The sequence below is a fragment of the Battus philenor genome, unplaced genomic scaffold (assembly GCF_028537555.1).
Source record: "Battus philenor isolate CCGP_79_NKW_IND1 unplaced genomic scaffold, ilBatPhil1.0.hap1 SCAF_6, whole genome shotgun sequence".
Lineage (NCBI taxonomy): Eukaryota > Metazoa > Arthropoda > Insecta > Lepidoptera > Papilionidae > Battus > Battus philenor.
The window spans coordinates 2,020,097-2,042,698 of NW_027181726.1; the positions used below are offsets into that span (position 1 = coordinate 2,020,097).

At 32.5% G+C, this 22,602-nt stretch overlaps 1 protein-coding gene across 2 annotated transcripts in view; it reads right to left on the minus strand.

The window, feature by feature from the left end:
* Window positions 1–22,602, minus strand: part of if (inflated) — a 161,015-nt gene that overhangs the window by 104,058 nt on the left and 34,355 nt on the right. For both annotated transcript variants that reach the window (XM_068773391.1, XM_068773390.1), the window contains exon 2: window positions 1,085–1,230. In XM_068773391.1, coding sequence (XP_068629492.1) covers window positions 1,085–1,230 — 146 coding nt within the window. The remainder of the gene's footprint in view (window positions 1–1,084; window positions 1,231–22,602) is intronic.

The window sequence follows — 22,602 nt, forward strand, 5'->3', positions numbered from 1 at the left end:
GTATTTTACAAATGTATTTTTAAGTTTATATAATTTTATTATTTTTTTGTCAACGATAAAAAGTTCTGTCAACTCCTTGGTCTTAACAGTCCCTTCGGGTTTTATGTGGTAGAGCGCTGAATACGCTTAACATAACCTATTTATCTTTAACTAAGTACTAGTACTATTTGGCCTACTTTTTTTCTATGTTCCACAGATAATAGCGTTCGTACTTTTGTATTTACAGATATTTAATATATCCGAAGTTTTTTTTGTGCTCGTAATTCTGCATGTAGTATTTACTGTCTCTTAAACTATTTCCTAAGTTATATCTTAGATTCTTAATTCATAGGTATCTTGTTTGTTATTCACGACGTCCTGACAGTGCCCTAAAAACTGAACATTACGGATCGTGTGATATCTTCCTCAATCCTACTCCAAATTGCCATCGCCAAGATTGAATCACCTCTATCTGTGCGATGCCTACCGTTTTCACCACATCGATGAATCTTGCGATCGCATCTTGTGTCTCGTCCGTGCAATACACGCACGAGTTCATGCAACGTGATATCGCTACCACCGATAGACATTATTATACAGTCCAAGATGGCCCCTCCCAATCTTGTAAAAATTGTATATTCTCCCTCCGTAATCTCGCCACGATTACTGATAGATCATATAATGAATGATAGAGAAAAGAAATGAAAAAGTATGTGAAAATAATCATCAAATTATGTAAAAACTCTCTCAACTCTCCCAAATATACGCTAGGAGAAAACGAGATGCTCCCAAAAATCAAAAAAAATCGGCATAGGTTTCCCTGAAAGATCGCCTCGATAACAAATTTTGCTGTAATGTCTGCCCGTATCTAACGACTTCCTTCAACCCCCGACTATGTTGTCAGTCCACCTAGTGGGACACTTTCCCACGCTGCGTCTACAGGATCGTAGTCACCATTCGATAACCTTTCAGGAATAATGGTCACGGTGGTCGATGTGACCAAGTTATTTCGGTGGTTTAAACTACATTACTCACATGCAAGTCAATGGAGTTATAGACACCGCAGATATTTAAATTTAGAAGATCATAAAGCAGCCCCACTCACCTCTGTTCTTGTCGAAGTCTATGACTGAGCACATGTCCTGCAAGCGTGCATCCTGGCGTCTGCCTGGTTCGCAGCGGTACACGGCCCCGGGCCGCGTGACGTTGAAGATTCTGAAGGGTTCGTCCTCTGGCGCTCCCACTAATATCCTGATGAAGAAATGCTTAAATTACTTCTTTGATTACACATATGTGTCAGGAAAGAAATACTTTCATCATTATTTCTGTCTTAGGACATCCACTGCTGCATCTGAAAACCGTAGAAAGGTCATCTGTCCACCACGTTAGTGGACGTTCTATGCATTTCTAGTTTTGGAATTAAATACGACTTGATGTTTGTATCAGAACCTTATGTTTATGCCTAAAAATAAAAACAAACATTTTACCCTTTAACTTATAGGTGAAGTATTCATTTTTGAAATTGACAAAAGAGGCATTCATACTTTCTGAAGAGCCTCTGGTTAAGGTGAACATGGTTTTCTAATCTCCTATAGCTAATCAGTTAACGTAAATTTGCAAATTTTGTGAGACGGTCAAAACTCACGTTTTAAACGTAAAGAAATGCAAATAGGATTATTAAAGTAAATTTGATTACGTGGTCATTTAAAAAAGGTGACAATTACTCAATTACAAAAATACCTATTGTATAAAAAAGTTATTAGAAGTATAAAATAATAATTTTCATAAAATTTCTTTATAGCTACCTAAATCAAACATAACGTTATATTAACTATTTTAAAAATCAGGCGAATGGATAACTCCATAAACCTTAGCTTAACTTAACATGTTTTTTTAAGTTGGTTTTTAAATAGTACATTTCTTGAAATCCTTGGGTAGGTTATTATACAACTGTACTCTATCAAGAATAACAATATTTCCGTATTTTATTCTGACATTAATTAATTATTGATTGTATCTGTTTCTTCTTACATATTTATAACTAGGCTGTGTTTTCGTAAAATTTGTTTATACTAATGAATGGATTTCAAGAAATTTTTTCATTTAAACTTTCTTTAAGTTTAGTATTTGAGTTTTTTGATATAATCGTGTGGTTAGTGAGAGATCATGATATTTATATAATGCTTTAATTATTTTATTTTGACTTCTTTGCAAAGAATTCAGATTAATAGCATCAACTGATTCTCCTATTGCAACAATTCCAGATGCGATTTAATTAATGTATTGTATGTAATAGGCCGGGGGCTTTATGTGGAATATAATTTGATGACTTTCGTAAAGCCTCTAATATTGACATAAGTTTCGTTCTGACATGATTGATGTATACTTTCCATTTTAACTTTTTGTCTATCTATAATTCGAGATATTTTTCTTAATTTGATTGTTCTATTGTCTGAGTGGTCACAGTATATGTAAAGTCAGGTAAATTTTCACTTTTTGCACCAAAAATCATAAAAGATATTTTAGCAGCGTTAACTGTTAGTTAATTGTATTGTATTCATAAGTAAAACTTCCTGCAGTTAATTGTACTTACTGATATAGTTTGTTAGTTTATGCAATGTTTCTCGGTAGTCCTGATACTTTGATTGGCCACTGTCTGAAGAGCTATCACGGCGCGTGCGCATATAGGGAAATAAGGTCAAGCAAATGTAGACGGCGGACGCTGGCACGGAGCCAGTACTGCAAATAGCTCCGGGGTTCAATCCCCGCTGGGACACGGCTCGCAAAATTGTATTTCTAACCCGCTGACTCAAGCAAACCAATAGCTCTCTTAGTACGGAGTATGTTCAACGCGTATTTTATTCTACTTAACTCTAATAATATGAACGGGTTAAGACAATATAATCGTAATTTTGTAAATAAAATTGTCATGCGTCTTTTATGTTAATTATAACTTTTTTTACATTTTTTTTATTAGTCAACCTAACCTAACCTAACTCTTCCTTGTTTTTGGACAACCAGAGTCCAGTTACTGCTTCTCACCAAATGATAGATTGCTGACATGATGTCATTCCTTTTTTGTTCGAAGTCTTCCTCCTCTCTACGTATTTACAACGAAGGATCGTAACTCTTTGCACTCTTCGCACTTAATGACCCTCGTTTTTGGATGTCACTTGTTCCCTCTGACTTGTGTGTGACAGGGACGTTACAAATTCGGTTAGAATGAGTTTAGCTATTTTTATTCTACTTTCTCTTTCGTTCTACATATTGTCTTTTATTTATTTCTTTTACGCTTCAAATGATCTGTCATTGTTCGCTTGCAGATCTTCTTTCTTGCATCTCTTTCCTTCCTTCATCTACATTGCTAGATCAGTTTTTAACATTAATTATCACAGACTATTATTTACACAGACTTTATATTTATTTACCTTTCTTTTGTTATTCTACTATTTGACATTATGTTACTACTTTTGTCTTAAAAAACCTCTTAATACTTTTTTCTTTGACCTTTAAAAGTCTTACTCATTTTTCTATTTCTGAGTCTGGTTTCTTTTTGTTGCAAATTGCACCACTTTTCTGCAGAATGATAGGTGCAGGCTGTCATCACCCATGTAGGGGCGATACTTCTTTCCTTCACCTTTTTCCCTAACTCAGCCTCCAGATCATGGCGGAGTCCTTTAAATAGAGGACAGCTAGCGATAAAGTGCACCACGATCTGGTCCACTTTCGAGACACAGATGCACGAGGGATTATGTCATTACATCTAGGATAATGTTATCCATGCCACTCGTCCGTGTGTTTTGCTAGGTTAATGTGGTATCATCACATGGAACACAGCTTTCTTTGTCGCCATCCATCCATTTTTCTGATCATCAAAAGTTTTTCTAAGTTTTCACCGCATTTACTAACTACGCAATGAAAAGATGCGAAAATTCGATTTGTGCAAATAGTGGAAAAGGCGGGTGTACTTGCGTTCCATCAGTATCCACGCGTTGATTCCAACAGCATTTCACGGAGTTCGTAACTGTATAGTTGTATGCTTCTATTTAATTCACTATATGTATGTTATTCACCTTTAATAAACACATTGTCTGCTAGATGGCGTTATACCATTCGGACACATTTTTCACAACGCAGTATTAATATTGTCAATGATATTATTGATATGGAATATGATGATCGCTTTCTTAAATAAATCTTCTGTGAAACGAATGGTGGTGTTTCATTGTATATATACAGTTTGCTACGAAATCCGCCGGTACGTACAAATTTGTCTCCGACATCGCATCACAAACATTCATTAATCAAAGTATTTAGTCAATAGTTTAAGGTAATACTCTTTAACATACAGATATTAGTACAATTGTTTCACGTTTCAATCTTAATATGAAATATATTTCATTAAATGTAAAACATTAGTTAGATTCTTCCTTTTTGTGGTACGACCGTGTCTCTATCGTCTGGGACTCTGTCGTCAAGCGTCGCTATTTCCGGCGCCGGAAGGGGACCTATTTCTAGCCGCGCCTCACCTTAACACTTTTCCAACGACACTAATGAACGAATCTTCGGCTTTGAAACACTTAGATCATTGAAATGAAATCTTTAATGATATCGTTTTTATTAAATCACCGGAACGCTGTGAATTTCTGTTTCTTTGGTGTCATTTTTAATCTGTTTCGTTTCTTTTGAACGACGAAAAATTTATAGCTTATAGAACACGCACACATGCATATAAAAATTATGAATGAAAGATGTTCATAATGTATATGTATAATTTAATTTCATTTATTTACTTAATATTCTTTAATGTAAATGCATTTAAAAAGTTTCATAATAAGAAACAGAAGAGTGCAATGGCCATACATGTCAGCATGTGGCGCTGGCATCCAGCTACGGTTCAAGACCTGGACTATGTCGTAAATATTAAGTATTTTTAAATAAACAAAAGCAAGAGTTAGTTTTTTTCTCAATAAATTACTGATGAATATGTAAACGAGATAATTGTTTTCGACGCTAGTTCTTGCGTATGCGGAATACATATGTAATAGGAATTGCATAATTGTTTTTTATACAAAGAATAACTAGCTCTGACTGTACCAGCGCTGAGCTGTGGACTGAGTCATTGGTCTCAATGACGCCTCGCCAATACACCTGTTTGTTGTTATGCTTTATTTACTACCGCGATATACTCATTGATTTTGTTTATATTATCATCTACTTTCTCTTTTGCCAATAGGTATATTATACCAAGTGTTACTTCTCTACAAAGTAGTAAAACCATATGGATTAGTTTATTTATATTCCACTCGTTGTGTTTTAAAAAAAATATCAAAATATCTTTATTCTAGTAGACATTTACAAGCTATGAATCGTAGATTATTTTAACATTATAAGTAGTAAGGTACCACCGGCTCGGAATGCAGATCTGTGGAGAAAAGCCAGAGACTCAACAGTTGCTCTTTTAAATGAAATTTAAAATGTTTAATGTGTACATTATAATATCCATCATGTAATTGAGTCAACAAACTAAATGTTTAATGGAATCAGGCGTTACCTTGCGGAAGTCCATCCTAAGTAAGAAACAAACCAATATTTAACCACTTCCGCAAATGCAGTGGTAGTCGTGCAACAAAGTGTACCGCCCGCCAGCCCGCTGATAAATGCGTATGCGGCAAATAATGCGAATTACACAACTGCCACCGTCAAATCACTCAACACGTGTTTCACCCCTCTAGGGGTATCTTCAGGAGTTATGTTACACCGGTTAGTGCCAAACAGAGAGTCACACAGGACTAGACTAGAAACTTTTGAAAGCTATAAGATTTATTTAATAATATACTTATATCTTTAGATTTAAAATTAAGTCTAGTGTATCTTTGGAACTTTATTGTATATGCGTACATCCTGTCCCGAGAAGGATTTGTTAATTTATTTAATACGAAATTTAGAAATAAATGTTAGGTTTCCTAGTTTATTTTTATTTCTTATAGTAGATATCATATGTACTAAATGCACATTTATCAGCGGGCTGACGGGCGGTGCACTTTGTTGCACGACTACCACTGCATGTGCGGAAGTGGCTAAATATTGGCCCTTTTCTTACTTAGGATGGACTTTCGCAAAATAACGCTTGATTACATTAAATATCATATATACTACTATATAACGTTGTAAAAGTGACCACAAAAAACACATCTGAGTTTGCTGTGATCTTCGCCCATCATGGCGCGTTTGGAACCATTGTTAAACCCTTACTCAAATTTTTATGCTTAACAATATATTACAAGTCATTTTTATTTATATAGATAAGGTTCAACTATTGTTTAATGTGAACAAATGGAAACTTTTCCCTGTATATGTGTACATAGATATGTCGTCATACGTTTCATATATAGAAAACAATTAACCTTTACTTATATATGGCGAAAAATCATTCTTCCTAAGCGTAGAAATGGTTAGGAGGCGTCACAGGAAAAAGCCGAGGGCGGCGATTTAGTTACGGTTGCCGTGAAATCGGATACAATGTGAAACCGAAATGGATGATTCATTTATTGATCCGATAGCAATATGTTTTTTAAGGTTAATTCGTGCAAACAGTTTGCAGTTACAGAATTTCAATGAAAATCAATTAACTTATTATTTTAAAAAACAATTTTTTTACATAGGCTATATTTTCCCTGCGCATGCGTAAAAATCTCGTTTATTCTATGACTATTTTCAATTATATATAATATATTTAACAAATAAAAATGTTAAATATTGATTTAATTTTCAACCAAAATTTTGCTATTAATATTTTATTTATTTATTACATTTCAAGGTACAGTACATTAACAAACTACGTGAATAACGAAGTACACATATTCATAGATTCTAAAAATTACGAAAGTAGACATAAAAGAAAAAGAAAAAGAAAACTGAACAGAGGACAGCGTATCTGACACTGTGCACGGAGTGTGTGTGTGGTGTGTATTTGGTTAATGTTTCCTTGTATGTATAGTATAAAGTATACAGTATATATTATGAAGTTTATATCTTATATAACTTAAGGATGGAACATAATAAAATTTTTATTTACTTTTTATGTTCATTTTTTTTCTAAAAAAGAAAACTTAGACATTTTACAAGATTTCTATACGTTTTTATTGGAGAATAGAGTGGTACTAAAGGGGTAGGGTAAGTTCTGGTATTCCCATGACGTATTAATGATCCTGTGTGCGTAATAATATGAATAAAAATGTATACACTTTGTTTTAAAGCTAGATGTTACGTCTTCATATACCTAAAAAACAAGACCAATTACTATTCTTTCAAATTTATTACGCTATGTTTACTTTATCTTAACATAAACATGTTTTAATTACAAATTACATAACGATTTAAAATAGTATTTAGTTTCCATAGGATTTCCAATTTGAAGTAACGAAATTATATTACATCCTTATGGCCGACAGGATGTTGTGACGCACACAGGGATCTCTTTGAGACGAACTTGGAATCGATGACGACATCGCATATTTGCGCGCGAGACCAACGTAAATATTGACTTATTTGGTCAATGCACTTAGCGCTGATCGATATTCATTGTCCTAAAGAATTGCGCAGTCAATACATGAACGCAATTGTTCTAAGTACACAAAAAAAAAACACAAAAAAGGACTCAGCGGGCTCGCGGGTGGTGCACTTTATTCCACGACTACTGCTGCATAGCAAAAGTAACTATATATTAGTCCCTGTCTTTTAAAGCAATATACCTTTACTTGTTAAGCTACAAAATAACTTCAATAAGCTTGTCTAACTGTATAGAGTAAAAATAAAAACAATAAAATTTATATAACAATGATTGGCTGTATTTTACTATGTCCTTTGCCTTTTTTCGAGTTGAGCACAAAAGACAATATTCGGTAGGTGGCAACAACAAGTGTTAATAAGTGCAATCGTGAGTAATTTACAGCGAAGTGAATGTACGTCTGGTGAGTGACGGGCTGGGACAATTAGCAGCGCGAATTGAACGCCGTTGCTAATGCTTTGACGTCAAGTGACTCAACGGTACGTGCGATCCATTACCGCACCGCCTTTATGAATGGCCAGTTCTAATTCAGCGTGATAAAAAATAAACAGTTATAACCTTTTTCGTGATTCTCTCATAATTTTTTCTGATGTAAAACATATTCTAAATTCAAATTGAAAAGTCTATCTTACAAATATGCATGAGAAACACTTTCTTGTATTAAAGTGATCTACACCTAAGGTTGAGACCATATATGTATTTGGACGTCTTATGAGTAAAATAATGATGATACGTCTGTGTTCTCAAGAGAGCTAACTTTAATTGATCAATGTGAACATGGCTTTCTAATTTACAATAAACGAATGAAATTAAGTTTAGTAAACATTTTTTTATATGATTGGATAAAATGGTTTCGAATCGTTCGATAATTATGTTATACGTATTCTGTTTTTTGAGTCAACTATGTTCAGAAGAACAAAGATGTTTCAAATATAACCATTTTAATATGAACGTGCATAAATTTATAGTCAGTAGAAAAAAAGACGGAAAAGTCGTAATGACTTATATAAAAAATAAACTTCACAAAATCTTTGTTTAACATATCAGAAAACAATATAAACATACAGTTTAAGAACATAGCGTATGGTCAGGTTAGATGACGTCATGGATTACAAATTTATGAAAATGTCACCGTAGTTACAAAGGAAATTTTTAAAATTTTAAGAAGTGTAAGTGTAATTAAGGTTGAAAATTGATTAAATGAGAAATACTAGCGCTCGTAAACACTGCAAACAACCGACCATAAGCGGTTTATAACATTATAATTAAAGCATAAAGCACTTAAGCGCATCGTTAAAAGGAAATAATCATAGATCAAATTATAAAGGTGTTTGTTGAGCGATACGGCGCTATCTGATACGCGCTGTTTGCGGCTGCGCTGTGGCAACGGTTGACGAAATATAACCGCATCTCTACCTACCCAATATACGTAGTGTGGCTTGAAAGTACAGGTTAGTCCGGAACAATTTTGAAAGCTTGTTCATATACATGCAAGTTATCAAACAAGTTTCATACTGTCTTATTAGTTATACGTGTAAAAGTAAAGGGTGAATATATAGGACATTTTTCATAGCACCAATTTTTAAATCACCATGTATAAATTAATCATTCTAATATACTTCATATAATTTTTTTAATGCAATACCATAGACTAATAACTTCTGTCAATACAAATTCCGTCGGGACACAAAAAAAATAATTAATTTTAGTAGTAATTCCATTTTAAAAAAACCTTCCATAAATATATATAAACATTACGTTATATTATTTCTGAAACCATTGATTTTTGGGTACGGTGTAGCATACATTAACTGACAACAAAAAAACAATATGTACATCCCTTAAAAGCCTTTACATCTGTTACCAGTAACCCTTTATATAATTACCACCTCTTAGACGGTTCAGCCAAATATCATCTGGAAGCTTTGGACCCAGTTGACCAAAGAGCCCGTAGTTTAATTAACAACAAAAAGCTCTTAAATAGCTGACTACACACACTTGGGCATCGTCGTCAAGTTGCCAGCTTATCGGTTTTTATAGGATGCACTTTGGAGAGTGCTGGAAGGCTCTTTTCGAACAGATTGAGCCATCTCCATTCCTTTACCGGACTAGTTTTATCCATACGTTGTTGACATTTCCAAAAGTCGAACTAGTCGTTTTTGTAGAGGATGGCCAAGATTTGGAACGACCTGCCTGGGTCTATTTTTCCTGATGAGCCTTTATGAGTAGAGTGAACAGGTTTCTTTTGGATAGGCGTGTACCAACTTTATGTTCATCTACACTTTCCATCAGGTGAGATGGAAGACAAACGCTTATTCCATTACAACTATATAAAAAATTAAGCTCATAACACATAGCATATATGTTGAAAGTTATTAGCAGTTTTAACATAATAAAACATCGCAAAACTACGTTAGATACAACATGTTCTACCCAGAAACAAGTAGCGCATTGCAATGATGCAAAACGAAAGATTAGCATTTCAAACGTACCGCCTTTATCACACGAGGATACCAGCTTTACGAAGCAAATGTGGAATAACTTAGTTTTTAACGCATAAAACTCTTCAAATGTTTTATTTTACTAAGGCAGTTGGGGCTGAAAGATTCCCAAATGGTGATCACGATGTGTTAGACGCGAATAGGCCCCATACAAGGTTTTTTTGGCCCCGTTATTGGGACCTCTTGTATAATCACCCGTCTTAGGTACGCAGGGACAATATGTTTTTCACATCTTTCTTTTATTTGCCACATTCTCTTCCATTCCTTTTCATACTTTATTTTTCTTTCTTACGTCATCGTGATAACTTCGCCTTCACCTTTAGTACTACTTTTATTATTTTTATTTTCGTTTTACTTTTATTAATTTACTTTGGTTTATTGAAATATTTACATAACAAATTTTTAATTTACATTTTTCTTTTTGCTTTGCCGACGACATAAGCAAGTCATTGTAAAGATCTTTAAGGGAGACCTATCCCTTGCATTTAACGGCTGACATGAATCAATAAATGAACTGAGATGTTTTTATGTTACTTAAATCTAAACTAAGTATGTAATTATGCTGTAAGACGTCTACAGCTGGACACAGACCTGCATTCAGCGTCGTCAAAGGACCATAGTTTGAACTCCAGAACTTTAACGCCACATCAGCCATCTGTTCTATGTCTGGACTTAACTTAAATTAAATGTAAAGATGTCCCAAATCAATTACTTAACATCGAATATAATAAATATGTTAAATAAATATATTTTACAAAAAACTGTTTTTTTTTATTTTAGGATTAATGGTCACCCTACACCAACGGCGTTGCATCTCTCTGAACCAACTGACCTACATGGGCCAGTGTATCTTGTAAATTTATTCATACGCTGATTGTTTCCAGAAACTCCTTAATATAGAATTTCTTGGTATTCCATAAGTAAACCTAATATATAAATTAGGTTTCCTTTTCCTTGCTATAAGAATTGTAACAGAGATGCAAACAATTGCGTAAATAATATCTTAATATTTGAAGTTACGTAATTAAAAATTCAGGTAAATAGAATTTTAATATAAGAAGTTACGGAATTAAAAATACAGGTAAATTGGGTCTTAATATTTTAAGTTACGTAATTAAAAATACACGTAAATTGGATCTCAATGTTTAAAGTTACGGATTTTAAAATAGATAAGTTGATAAAAATAGACTATGCCAATCATCACCATCATCAAGACATAGGACCCCCAAAGATCGGCAAAATAACTGGTCTTACGTTTCTCACCTTCAGCGACCTTCCGCGACCTCAACTGTATCATCAGTCTAACTAGTGGCAGGTCTGAACACGCCGTGTCTTTGTCGAGGTCATCACACGAGAACCCTTCGACTAAAACGACTATCGATTGCATTAGCGAAGTAACTCGACAACTGCCATTTCAGACGCACAATTCTATAAACCAATAACATTAGTAAAAATAGACTACCGCTATTGGTGGAGCGGGTGAGAGTCAAGCATGAAGAAAAAATCATAAATGCTATATATAATAAAAATTAGAACGCTGTTCGGGCCACATGATGAGACTAAAAATACGAGGAGTGTATCGTATAGGTTAAGATTCACGTAAAGCGAAGTGTTGTTAGAAGACCTGTATGCTGGCAAAAAAAAGCCAGTGGGATTAAGACGCGAAATTAAGATTGACCTTTTCAATAAGATGGCACTTTTATAAAAAGAAGCGTACAAAGTTGACAAAATAAAAAAATATTTAAAATTGTTACAGACGTATTCCTTTAATTTTTATTTATCGACCGTCAAAGAGCCTGAAAATACAATTCGAAATTTGTTTATTTTGAATTCGTCAGTTCTTCGTTTCATTGTAGCAGAGCGAGGGAACAACTAAAAAGGCCACACGTCTCCAAGTTTATTTATGAATCACGCGCCCTTGTCATCTTGCCACATTAGGGGTTAACCGCAGGTCGTTCACCCCGAGGATTACCATTTTTTTTTTAATAAAATGAAACCCAACAAGCTACAACGAAAAAAACTCATTTAATACAACACAGAACCCTTAAAACCATACTCTGACTAATCGATGTATATTTATATTTTTTACCCAAACAGCTCAATTTGTTTAAACTCTCCATTTAGGCGCTACGTATTAAGAAATCACTTCTTACAATTTATAAGATATCAATGGAAATAAATATGCATAATTAAAACTAAAATGTAAATATGAAATACATAAATTTCATTACAGGTTGCTACAAGCAAGTTCTGCATAAAAGTGATTAGTAAAGTATATGTTCATATTTCTATAAGCATTACTTTGCCTTTTATATCTGCTATAAAAATCTGAACTATAGTGACGTCATAGGCTTATAATAAAAACAAAAACAGTGCTTCTTATTTTTATAATAAATGCAAGATTTTCTTTACAAAACTCGGGGCAACTTAGATATTTGGCAAAACGAATGCAAACAATATTTTGTAGTTTAATTTTTTTTTCGGCTATAATTTACCAAAAATAAACTTGTTTTTTTTATAAATTCCTTGATAACTCTAATGCGAGATAACAAGCAGGAAATGCCAATGAACTATGACACGCTATCACTGCCGCTGGTAAGTTTATATAGATACATAAATCTTTCATGTTTATGAAATTGTAGAATACATAGAAGATACCAACTTCTTCTCTTTCTTCGTCTTCTTTTCAACCGATGGACGCACACTACAGAAATCGCCTTAACTATGTCGTCAGTTTACCTATGGAGGGGGGTGGGGGGGGACTACTAGGGGGACTAACTAATCTTTCAGCCCCTATGGCCACTGGTTGCACGAGCAATATGGTTCGCCCACTTACTTACTGATATACTTTGCATCATATAATTTATACCACTAAGGATACTATCAAGCAATTTGCTTTCTTATTACCGTAATATATACATATATTTTTAAATAATATAACTTTATACTGGTTTGAAAATATAAACTATTTCTAACAATGACATTATAAATTAAAAAAAGGCTTTGGCGTAGACCTTATCCCTTCCATTTTTCATATTCCCATGCTTAACGCACATACAAGTTTCTCATTTTTCTCATCTACTGTTATCCATTCTATGTACACTTCTTTCAATAAATACATATACACATATATTTATGTATATGTCCCCGCTAAAAGACAATTATCGTAAATATATAAAAGCAATATAACAGCAAGTGGAAACGGTCCTTTATACCGGATCGCAATGTAGATTGGAAATAATGACAATAAAGGCATTAACTTTTATCTTTAGTGCGAAACCCGCTCTATCTATAGACAAGCATGTCCCGTTTTCTGTTCGTATTGTTCGATTAAAATAGTCTTTATAGCAGAGAAATATCTATGACACTTTTATTCGATGTGAATACTTATTATAAGTTGTAAGATTTTTAATTAAGAAATATAAAAATTAAACGTGTACATATCTTATTTCTTTATACATAGCTTAATTCTCGTGGCCAGTTATAATATTATTATATCATACTTTTTTTAATTCAAAAGTTTTAAGTTTAAAATGTCCTTTCCTCAGTGTTTCTGTGTGGCAGACAAATCGTTATAAATAATTTTGAAATCTCTTTGTAATAACGCAATCTTTGGTTATTGTCACACATACTTTTAAACCTTTATATATTTATATAAAATATATGTTTTATATATTAGAGGGACCGGAAAGTAATGTTGTTTCTACATTCTATATGACATATTTTACAAAAAAAAAACGGTTAATTTTACCGTTCCGGCATTGAAATTTTGTATACCAGACGGCAAAAGGTTGTTGATAACGAAAGTGAATATATTGTTGATTAAAAATAAAAACTCGTTAAAAATGTAGTCGCATGAATTTAACTAGAAAGAAACATTACTTTCCGGTCCCCCTAATATATATTTATAACTCTCGTCACTTTAATCTTAGAAGTTAAATTATGACAAACATTGATATTACAATCCATACAAAGCATGAATACTGAATTTTCCTAATATCAAAACAACCGCAAATTTGAATTTAATTAATGCTATTGTAGATGAATTTATCTACAGTAAGAAATTCCAATTACAAAAAATCGTTGAAGTTATTGTAGTTTTTCCTTTTTAAATTTTAAGTAGGTTACATAACAAGTTACAAATGAGTACTTTAAAAATCAAAATTAACTTATTCCTTTTGGCTAAAACAATGTTTTCCGGTGATTTAATTCTTCTCCTTCTATAATAGTCTAGTCGTGTATGTATCATAGTATTTTAGCTCCAGAAATAACATATTTATCTTATAATAATTAAAGACCGATTTAGATAAAAATAATGTATTCTTCTTTAAACAAGCAGGCACAGCGTGGAGGCAGCATTAGTCGTGCGTGGTTTACGTTTAAGAGACGCTCGCGTGCCGACCGCTATTCTCACGCCGGGTTACCCCTTGCAATCTTCTCATTGAAGCAATCAGCACAAGAAGTCCGAGACGCCGCGAGGGTACGCCATGCGGGTACAGTTCTCCCTTCCGCCCGTCCATCCCAACTAAGCATATATACATATACTATGAATATATGTATATATGTTTACAATTTCGTACGTTTTATCACACTATGATATATTTAAATCAACGAAAATTATACACATTATCTCAAATAATACATATGCATTTTGGCTTTGGAAAGATATGCCAAATATATACCTATAAATGCTACATATTTGGTTATATATTTGGATTTGTTTTTGTCGATTGTTAGATTAAACAATAATTACCCCAATAACATTGATAATTTTTTTATAATTTAAAAATTGTTTTCATATTACGCGATTTCATTTGAGATAACAAATGCTTGGCCCGCTAAAACACAGGCATTTCCCACTTTATATTTAAGTACTGTGAAATATACAGAGAACAAACGTGTAATGAAAATATTTTTGTATCTATTTAGTAAAAATTTAAAATGTTACTGTTTTGATTTTAATTAAGAGTGATGTTTAAAGTGATTTGGCAATAAACTGTTAAATACAAGCACGATATTCCTAAGAAAATTTAGGAAAAAAAATTGAAATCTATGGGACAGGCCCATGTCCAGTTGTGAACATCCTTTGACTGAAATGATATGATGATGGTATAAAATGAAGTTTTATGATGATTCCGGAGGATGTATTTCATCCGAAGCTGTTATTAAAATTATATTGTACATTAAGGCATAATTTAAGAATATAAAATAGGAATTCTTGCACTATTTACCGAAGTTTTAAAAGCCAGGAGTTGAAAACATGTCAAATTGATTTGCCAGAGTTTGCCAAAAGGTGTGATTCGATGGCAAAGACGTTTAATAGATTTTGCTTTAAGTTAAATTACATTCACGCAATAGATATCTATGACGATGGTCGGTCAGGAGTGGTGAGGCGTCGGCACGGGCGACGGATAACGGCTACCAAATGCAAATGTCTGTGAAAGTGTCGCGTGGGACGAATCTTGAGTGGTTAAAAATCTCGCACACGTAATTTAGCGAAGGCGTTATATACGAATTATACGTCTTTATTCCATTTTGATATAAGTTTATTATCAAAATTTATACAGCTTTACGAGTCGAAGTCACTCTTAACAAAATTGTCATACGAGCGTCTTGTCCCATAAATCAACGTCATACCGAAATCGAGTAACCTCAGATAAATCATTAAAATATAAATATATTCAAGTACACTTTTTTTAATATGACGCGTAAAGTGACAGTATTTAAATTTGATAACTTATTCTATAAATATATAAACATATAGAAAGACTAATAAAAATTTTCCATGTATATATAGTTGGCATGTCCAAATACGAGTTATAAAAAAATACAATAAACAAATAGAAAAAAGATTGCAGTCGGAGACGCTAAATCTTTAACTGGAAAATATTTTAATTCAGAAGTTATAAAACCTTAATTGACTTGTATATGTTATAGTGCAATTGTGAAGGCATTAAATCGATTGAAAGTAATATCTCAAAAATATTTTTTTTTCTATTGAACTACAATATATTATTTAAGATATATACTCGTACATAGAGGTACGTAACAGTACTTGCAAGCGCCATTGCTAATGGTTTGGCTAATTAAGCTAACCATCTGTCTCAAGGTGTTTAACGCTGACCTGTATAATGTTCAACTTATTATTACACACTTTAAAATCATACCTCTTCATATTCCGAAAGGTTAATATCTAAATATCTAGCCATTTTTTTAACTAAACCGAAATGTTATAGAATTATTATACAGGATGATTGCATATAGGTGTATACGCTTTTAAAAGGTGAATGTATAGCTGCTTTGTTTATATTATTTTAAAAATCGACGCCTCCACCGAATAAAATAATAAGTCTAAAATGAAACTTTTCAGGAGAGACGAAAAACTAAATATCGATCATATTTCATAAATTTTGGCTACATAATAACGATGAAAATATTTATAAGAACATAGTTACATCTATTTATTGGCATGCTGAATAGAAGTAAAGTTTTTACTCATGTCGTGTAATCTTTTTATTTTTGATTGCACATTAATTGACAAAAAAAAATGACTTTGTCTATTACCGCCATTTTTAGCCAGAAAATTATGGAAAAAATTGACTAGGTGTATTAAAACTTGTAGATTGCATATTTAAATATAGTAATTTACAGTGATTACCCAGTTTTTGCTTTATCAATAGATTTCGGCTTGACTTTTGTTTACGGGACGTTTATATGTTACAAAAATGCAAAGTTAATTGTCTATTCGACCTTAATTTCACCAAATGTCGAATAGAAAGTGACAAAATATTTCACATAACTGGTTTATACATTTTATCTTCCACTCTAGAGCTGTCTTAAGATACGGATATGCAAAGTGGCCAGATGTTTTGTATCGTTCTCGTGTTATCTACTAACGCAATGTGCAAGCAGATACGTTCTCATAAATTGCGACATAAAGACTCGACATATCCCTTACCATGTGAACTGGATTCAAGATATTAGTGTCACTGGATAGCATGAGTAACATTACAATCTTTGTGAAACTACAATCTACTTGTTATCTAATGATTTCACATAATGAGATATATACAACGTCTTTACTGATTTCACTATTGTTTTTTAATTTGCTTTATTTCTATTGAAGGGTTCTTATGGAAACAAATAGAAAACGGAGTAAAAACATCAAAATATTCAAAATTTCAGCAGTTCGCCATGAACCTAGCGCGTTTGACAGTTCGATTTGAAGTATGTACGAATTATTTATAGCCAAAACAGAACGTCTGTTGGATTCGCCAAGATAAAAATAAAATTAATTTATTTGAATTTGGAACTTTTAACAAGTAATTTTTTTTTTAATTATTTTATTTTTGATTTCAACTATGCCTTGCAAGGTGTTATAGTTGTGGAGAAGAAGCAGGAAGAAACTCCACAACAACACATCTTTTAATAAAGTTTTATAATACAGATTTATTTATATAAACTTTAACATATATAGCCTAAATGAAATCAAAATAATCAAGATACATTACTGCCAATAATTCTTGTCATTTAAATATTTTTTTTGAATAATGAGTCCTTTTTGTCAATTTACTTTTAATATGCGTTTTGATATTTGTAAATGGAAGTCCAAAGATGTTCCGTTTATTACAAATGAATTAGAGACTTTACAGTCGAAACTTTGGTTTGGTCAGTTTATGTCGATGCCTTGTAAATACACTACGGACGTCCCCTTTTTTTTTTAAAAAAAACCATTGCATTAATTATTCTTTACGTATTATAGTTTTTATTTTTTTATCGAAGCAACTAGAAGAGTTAACAAGTTTAAGGGACCTCAGAATAACTACGACGCATGGACTTTCAAATATTTTAGAACCACCCTTGTCATTGGTTGCTGAAAGGCATTGAAAACGACAGGAGGTATAGAAATATATGCGTAAAAATCAATTGTATTTCAATAACATATGCGACAAGTATGTCTTAAACAAATCTGAAAATTGCCACTACCTAATATAAAAGTACCTCCACACAGCGTGATGCAATATAGAAATATCCGCACGTGGGTGTGCGGCCTAGTTAAGATTACAAATGAAAGCGCCCTTGAACCAGTAACGCGCCTGCAGATGCACGTGTGAACGTGTCATCAGATGGCAACGGCACATTCTTAATAAAAAGTTTCACTTATACTTTCATATACTAAACTTTACCAATTTATAATACTTGAAAGCTTAGATAACAATATTTTATTACAATGGCAGTTATTATAATTTCCAAGAAAATTAATTGTAGATTTAGGTGTTAGGTAAAATAAATTTGACAGTACGCTGTGAAATTCGCGCGTTTGATAGCTTGACGGTTCACGCGTTGCAAATTTATTTCGTCGTTTATCAACATCATCGAATATTAACCTTTATTTTTAATTTAATCGATATCTTTATACCTATATTTATATACTAATTATACATGTATAGAAGTAGTCGTTAGTATATTTATATCAAGTTTTTTTATTCTTTATTTATATTTAAGTATTACATCAACATTCATTAATTTACCTCCACCCCTCCACAACGGTTAACTGGTAGAACCTTCAACATTAAGTTCGCCGTTATACATTATATAAGAAATATTTAAATAAAAAAAATTAAAACAATTACTCATAAATATATCGGATTATTTTATTTCATTGAAATTCAAATAACCAGTAACTTCTGGCTGAACTAGCTAGTGCTGTATGATTCAAATTAAATCATATATATAAGGATTCGAACGCTGGTTCTATGGTAGTATGTTGCAGTCATTAATAACATGACTAGGAAATATTATGCTATCTATACAGCTTAGGAAAAATATTCTATTGGTTCTACAAACTAATCAAACCACGAAACGATTATAGGGTGGGCAGAAATAAGTTAATCTAAACGCGTGAAGACACTTATCTCGCGGGTAATCATTAGCGGTCTTGCACCGCGATCTCTTCAATTCATTAACACACTAATCCCCACTTAATACAGAAGCCTCAGAGCGCAATTTCTGAGCGACGACGGAATTAAAAAATATAATAAATATTGATTCTATTATAATAATCAACACCCTGTGTGTTATATATGGATCGGAAAATTAAACTAAGATAATATAATATTGTTTATTACTACATGCATTCTATACAGCTCGAAGAATTGTATATATTCGACTGACAGGGTGACAAAGGAGTGTCGAAGGCAAAGGTGGTTCAACCGACCTTTCCTTGTGAGGTCAGTACTTACTCATGTTCACCCTCAATGTCAACATATGTGTTGATGAAACGAAGCAAACTTTTTAATGATTTATTTTGAAATGTTTTCTATATCCGGGACTTTGCAAATAGCATGCAATTAAAAACTAGTTCAAGAATTTTCTAATTGTATTCAAAAACTTTCTTTTAAGTTTTTAAACTTCCCAACCTCTCGAAGCGTGTCGCTTGCACCAAACGCACTTAACATATACAGTAAAGTAATGGAAATTTATGATAAGGACCTGCGCACCGAGCGTGATGTTTGTGAAGTTGAACGCATGAAGCCACGACCACCCATAAGCAACTGATATAGTTATGACACTTGCACTGTAACACTTGTGACAGTTTAGTGTTTAAAGACTGCGACAAAAAATGCAACTGAGTTCATTGATCTTCAAACAAAAATTAGTGTAAACAGTATAAAGTAAAAGTAACTTTTAAGTAATACTGAAGCTTAGTAATTAATATCTCTAAACACCGTATCAAGGATACTAATCAAAGTTTTAAAATATTTAATGGAATCAGGCGTTAGCTTGCGGAATTCCATTCTAAGTAAGAAAAGGACCAATATTTAGCCACTTCCGCACATGCAGTGGTAGTCGTGCAACAAAGTGCACCGCCCGCCTGCTCGCTGATAAATGTGTATGCGGCAAACAATGCGAATCACACAACTGCCACCGCCAAATCACTCAACACGTGTTTCACTCCTCCACGGAGTATCTTCAGGAGTTATGTTACACCGATTAGTGCCAAATACAAAGTCTTGTATAACTCTTGTCTTGTGTAACTCTGTATTCCGATGAAATATGTTAGAAAATTTATTATATGTATTTTTAAAAATTACAACTCCGTAAAGGAATTTTAATTAGTTATAAAATTTGGTAACTCCTCGTTTCAGCTCATAGATTCACAGCAAGGCATTCTTTTCAGCCGATAGACGCCGAGTGGAAGGCATCGATGATGACCAGTCCTGCGCTGCTCGCATTCAGCGACTTACCGCGTCCTGTACTATATCCTCGGTCCATCTAGTGGACGGCACAGGTCTCTTCAGATATATCTATAGGAGGATACTATAATCGCTACACTTAGCAGACAGATTGGCGATCGTATTGTGGTGTTATAGTACGCAGAGGACGCTACTGTCCATCCTTTGGAAACTTGTGCATTACAAATTTTTAATTAATTATTACACTCAAATCCTTAATTAGTCTAATATTAGTATTACTACGAATTTAATTATTAATAATACGAGAAAATTAAAAATGTGTATAAAAAATATATTTAAAAAGCACTGGAAAAATAATATGCTAATTAACAAAAGAGTATGTAAATCATTAGAAATATTAAATAGAGCAACACCTGATTAAATACACGTTGTATTTTAAAACAGACATCGTTAGAACAAATTACAATAATCAAAGCCGCTAAAGGAACATGTTATGAAAAAAATATCTTACACGATATGTAGGAAGGATGTACGCTCGTTAAATAAATGGATTTATATTCATAATATATTTATATATATACATATATATATTTTTATGTATATATATATCACCAATAACATTTATAAAAGTAATATTAAGAAAGTTAATAAATATATAATAATTAAGAAATAATATTTAATATTATAATTCTCAAGAGATATTAAATCCGTCGAAATATATATTCTGTAAGTAATATTTAAATTATTCAATAGGTCACTTAAGATTTGTAACTTTAAGTTAATTATTACAATATATTACAAAATATCCAATAAAATTTTCACTTTATTCTCATTTTAGTAGTAGCACGTCCACCGACATAGGCCTCCACGATATATATCTAAAAAGAGCGGTTGAAAACGGCCATATGAAATATATTCTTTTGTTTTAGATTTTTTTTATCATTCAATACGTTACAACCCTTGCATAACCTCAAAATTAATTACAGCAGATGGCTTCCTTTAATCAAACATTATTAAATACATTACAATAATAAGTCGTTAGGATAATAATTATTAATAACACGGAATGGAACACATCACTGTTATTAACTGATCAAAGGGCATCGTCCGTTTTCAAATGAAAACGCAAAACAAATCATCAAAATGCGCGCCATGAAATTGAGGTGGGTCGGACGAACCCTTGGGTATAAAGTTTAATAATATATTTTTAACTCGGAAATCACAGTAGCGAGACCACACGCACGTATATTAGGGGACAAACCTAAAAATTACAGATTGCTCCATCTACAGGGTGATTAAATTTATAAGTTTTATAGATTTAAATGTATATCTAATTGTAAATAGCATTGAAATTTTACAACTATTTATCTGATCGCTCTGAAATTATTTATTTTATTCTACTTTTTTTTAGGAATGCGACAAGTCAAAGACGTCTGGCAGTCCAAAGTCTACAGAGACAGATAATAAATGATATTATAATTAGTTTTAATATCTGGCAATCCAAATTTGAAAATTCTTTTTTTTACTTTTTTATTGTCACGTTATTTATTATTTCTAATACCATTGATTTGATTGTTTTAATAGGGTGTACCAAACTATGATGAACTATGATATTTTGATGCCTTTTTGATGCTTTTACATCTACAACCAATCAACCTGTATATTTGATATTTACATAGTGTATAGAAAGATCCAAAAAATCATCAAAAAAATCATGGAAAAAAGTATAGTTAAGGCAAAATCATGTTGTATCTGCTAAAAATTAAAATTAATAAATTTATATTTTGATTTTATTTATTCTAACAGATGAGTAATTTCGAGAATTTAATATACATGGCAACCCTACGCACAGGAAGGGAAGTCCATCGCGGTATTTCTGTAAGGTTTAATGAAATCAGTCGACACCTGTCCGAGCGCACGCGCCGTTCCCCTCCTCTTTTGTTTTAACGCTATGAAGTTATCCGTCTTTGTTTTTACATCATAGTTAGTTTACATTCCCTACACGCACGTAGCTCATAATTCATATCTATTAATAGATCACGAGCGATGTATATGTAACTATTTTTAATTTACGAAAATAACGATAATTTCATGATAGGATCACCGTCTGATGGTACATAATAGGTCCTTCTAATGATATATAAGCTTGATAATAAGTGCTTTGCATACAGTGACGTCATCACCTCAAGGGTGTTACCGACGACAGTTAAAACCGAGGTTCACGTATTTTAAATATATTTAAATTCATTCATAATAATTATTTTATTTCAAACTTTACCTGTTGTTTTAATCTGCATTATAAACAATTTTAAAGTTTTCTCGATGATTTAAATACATAATAATTTCCCAAGTAATC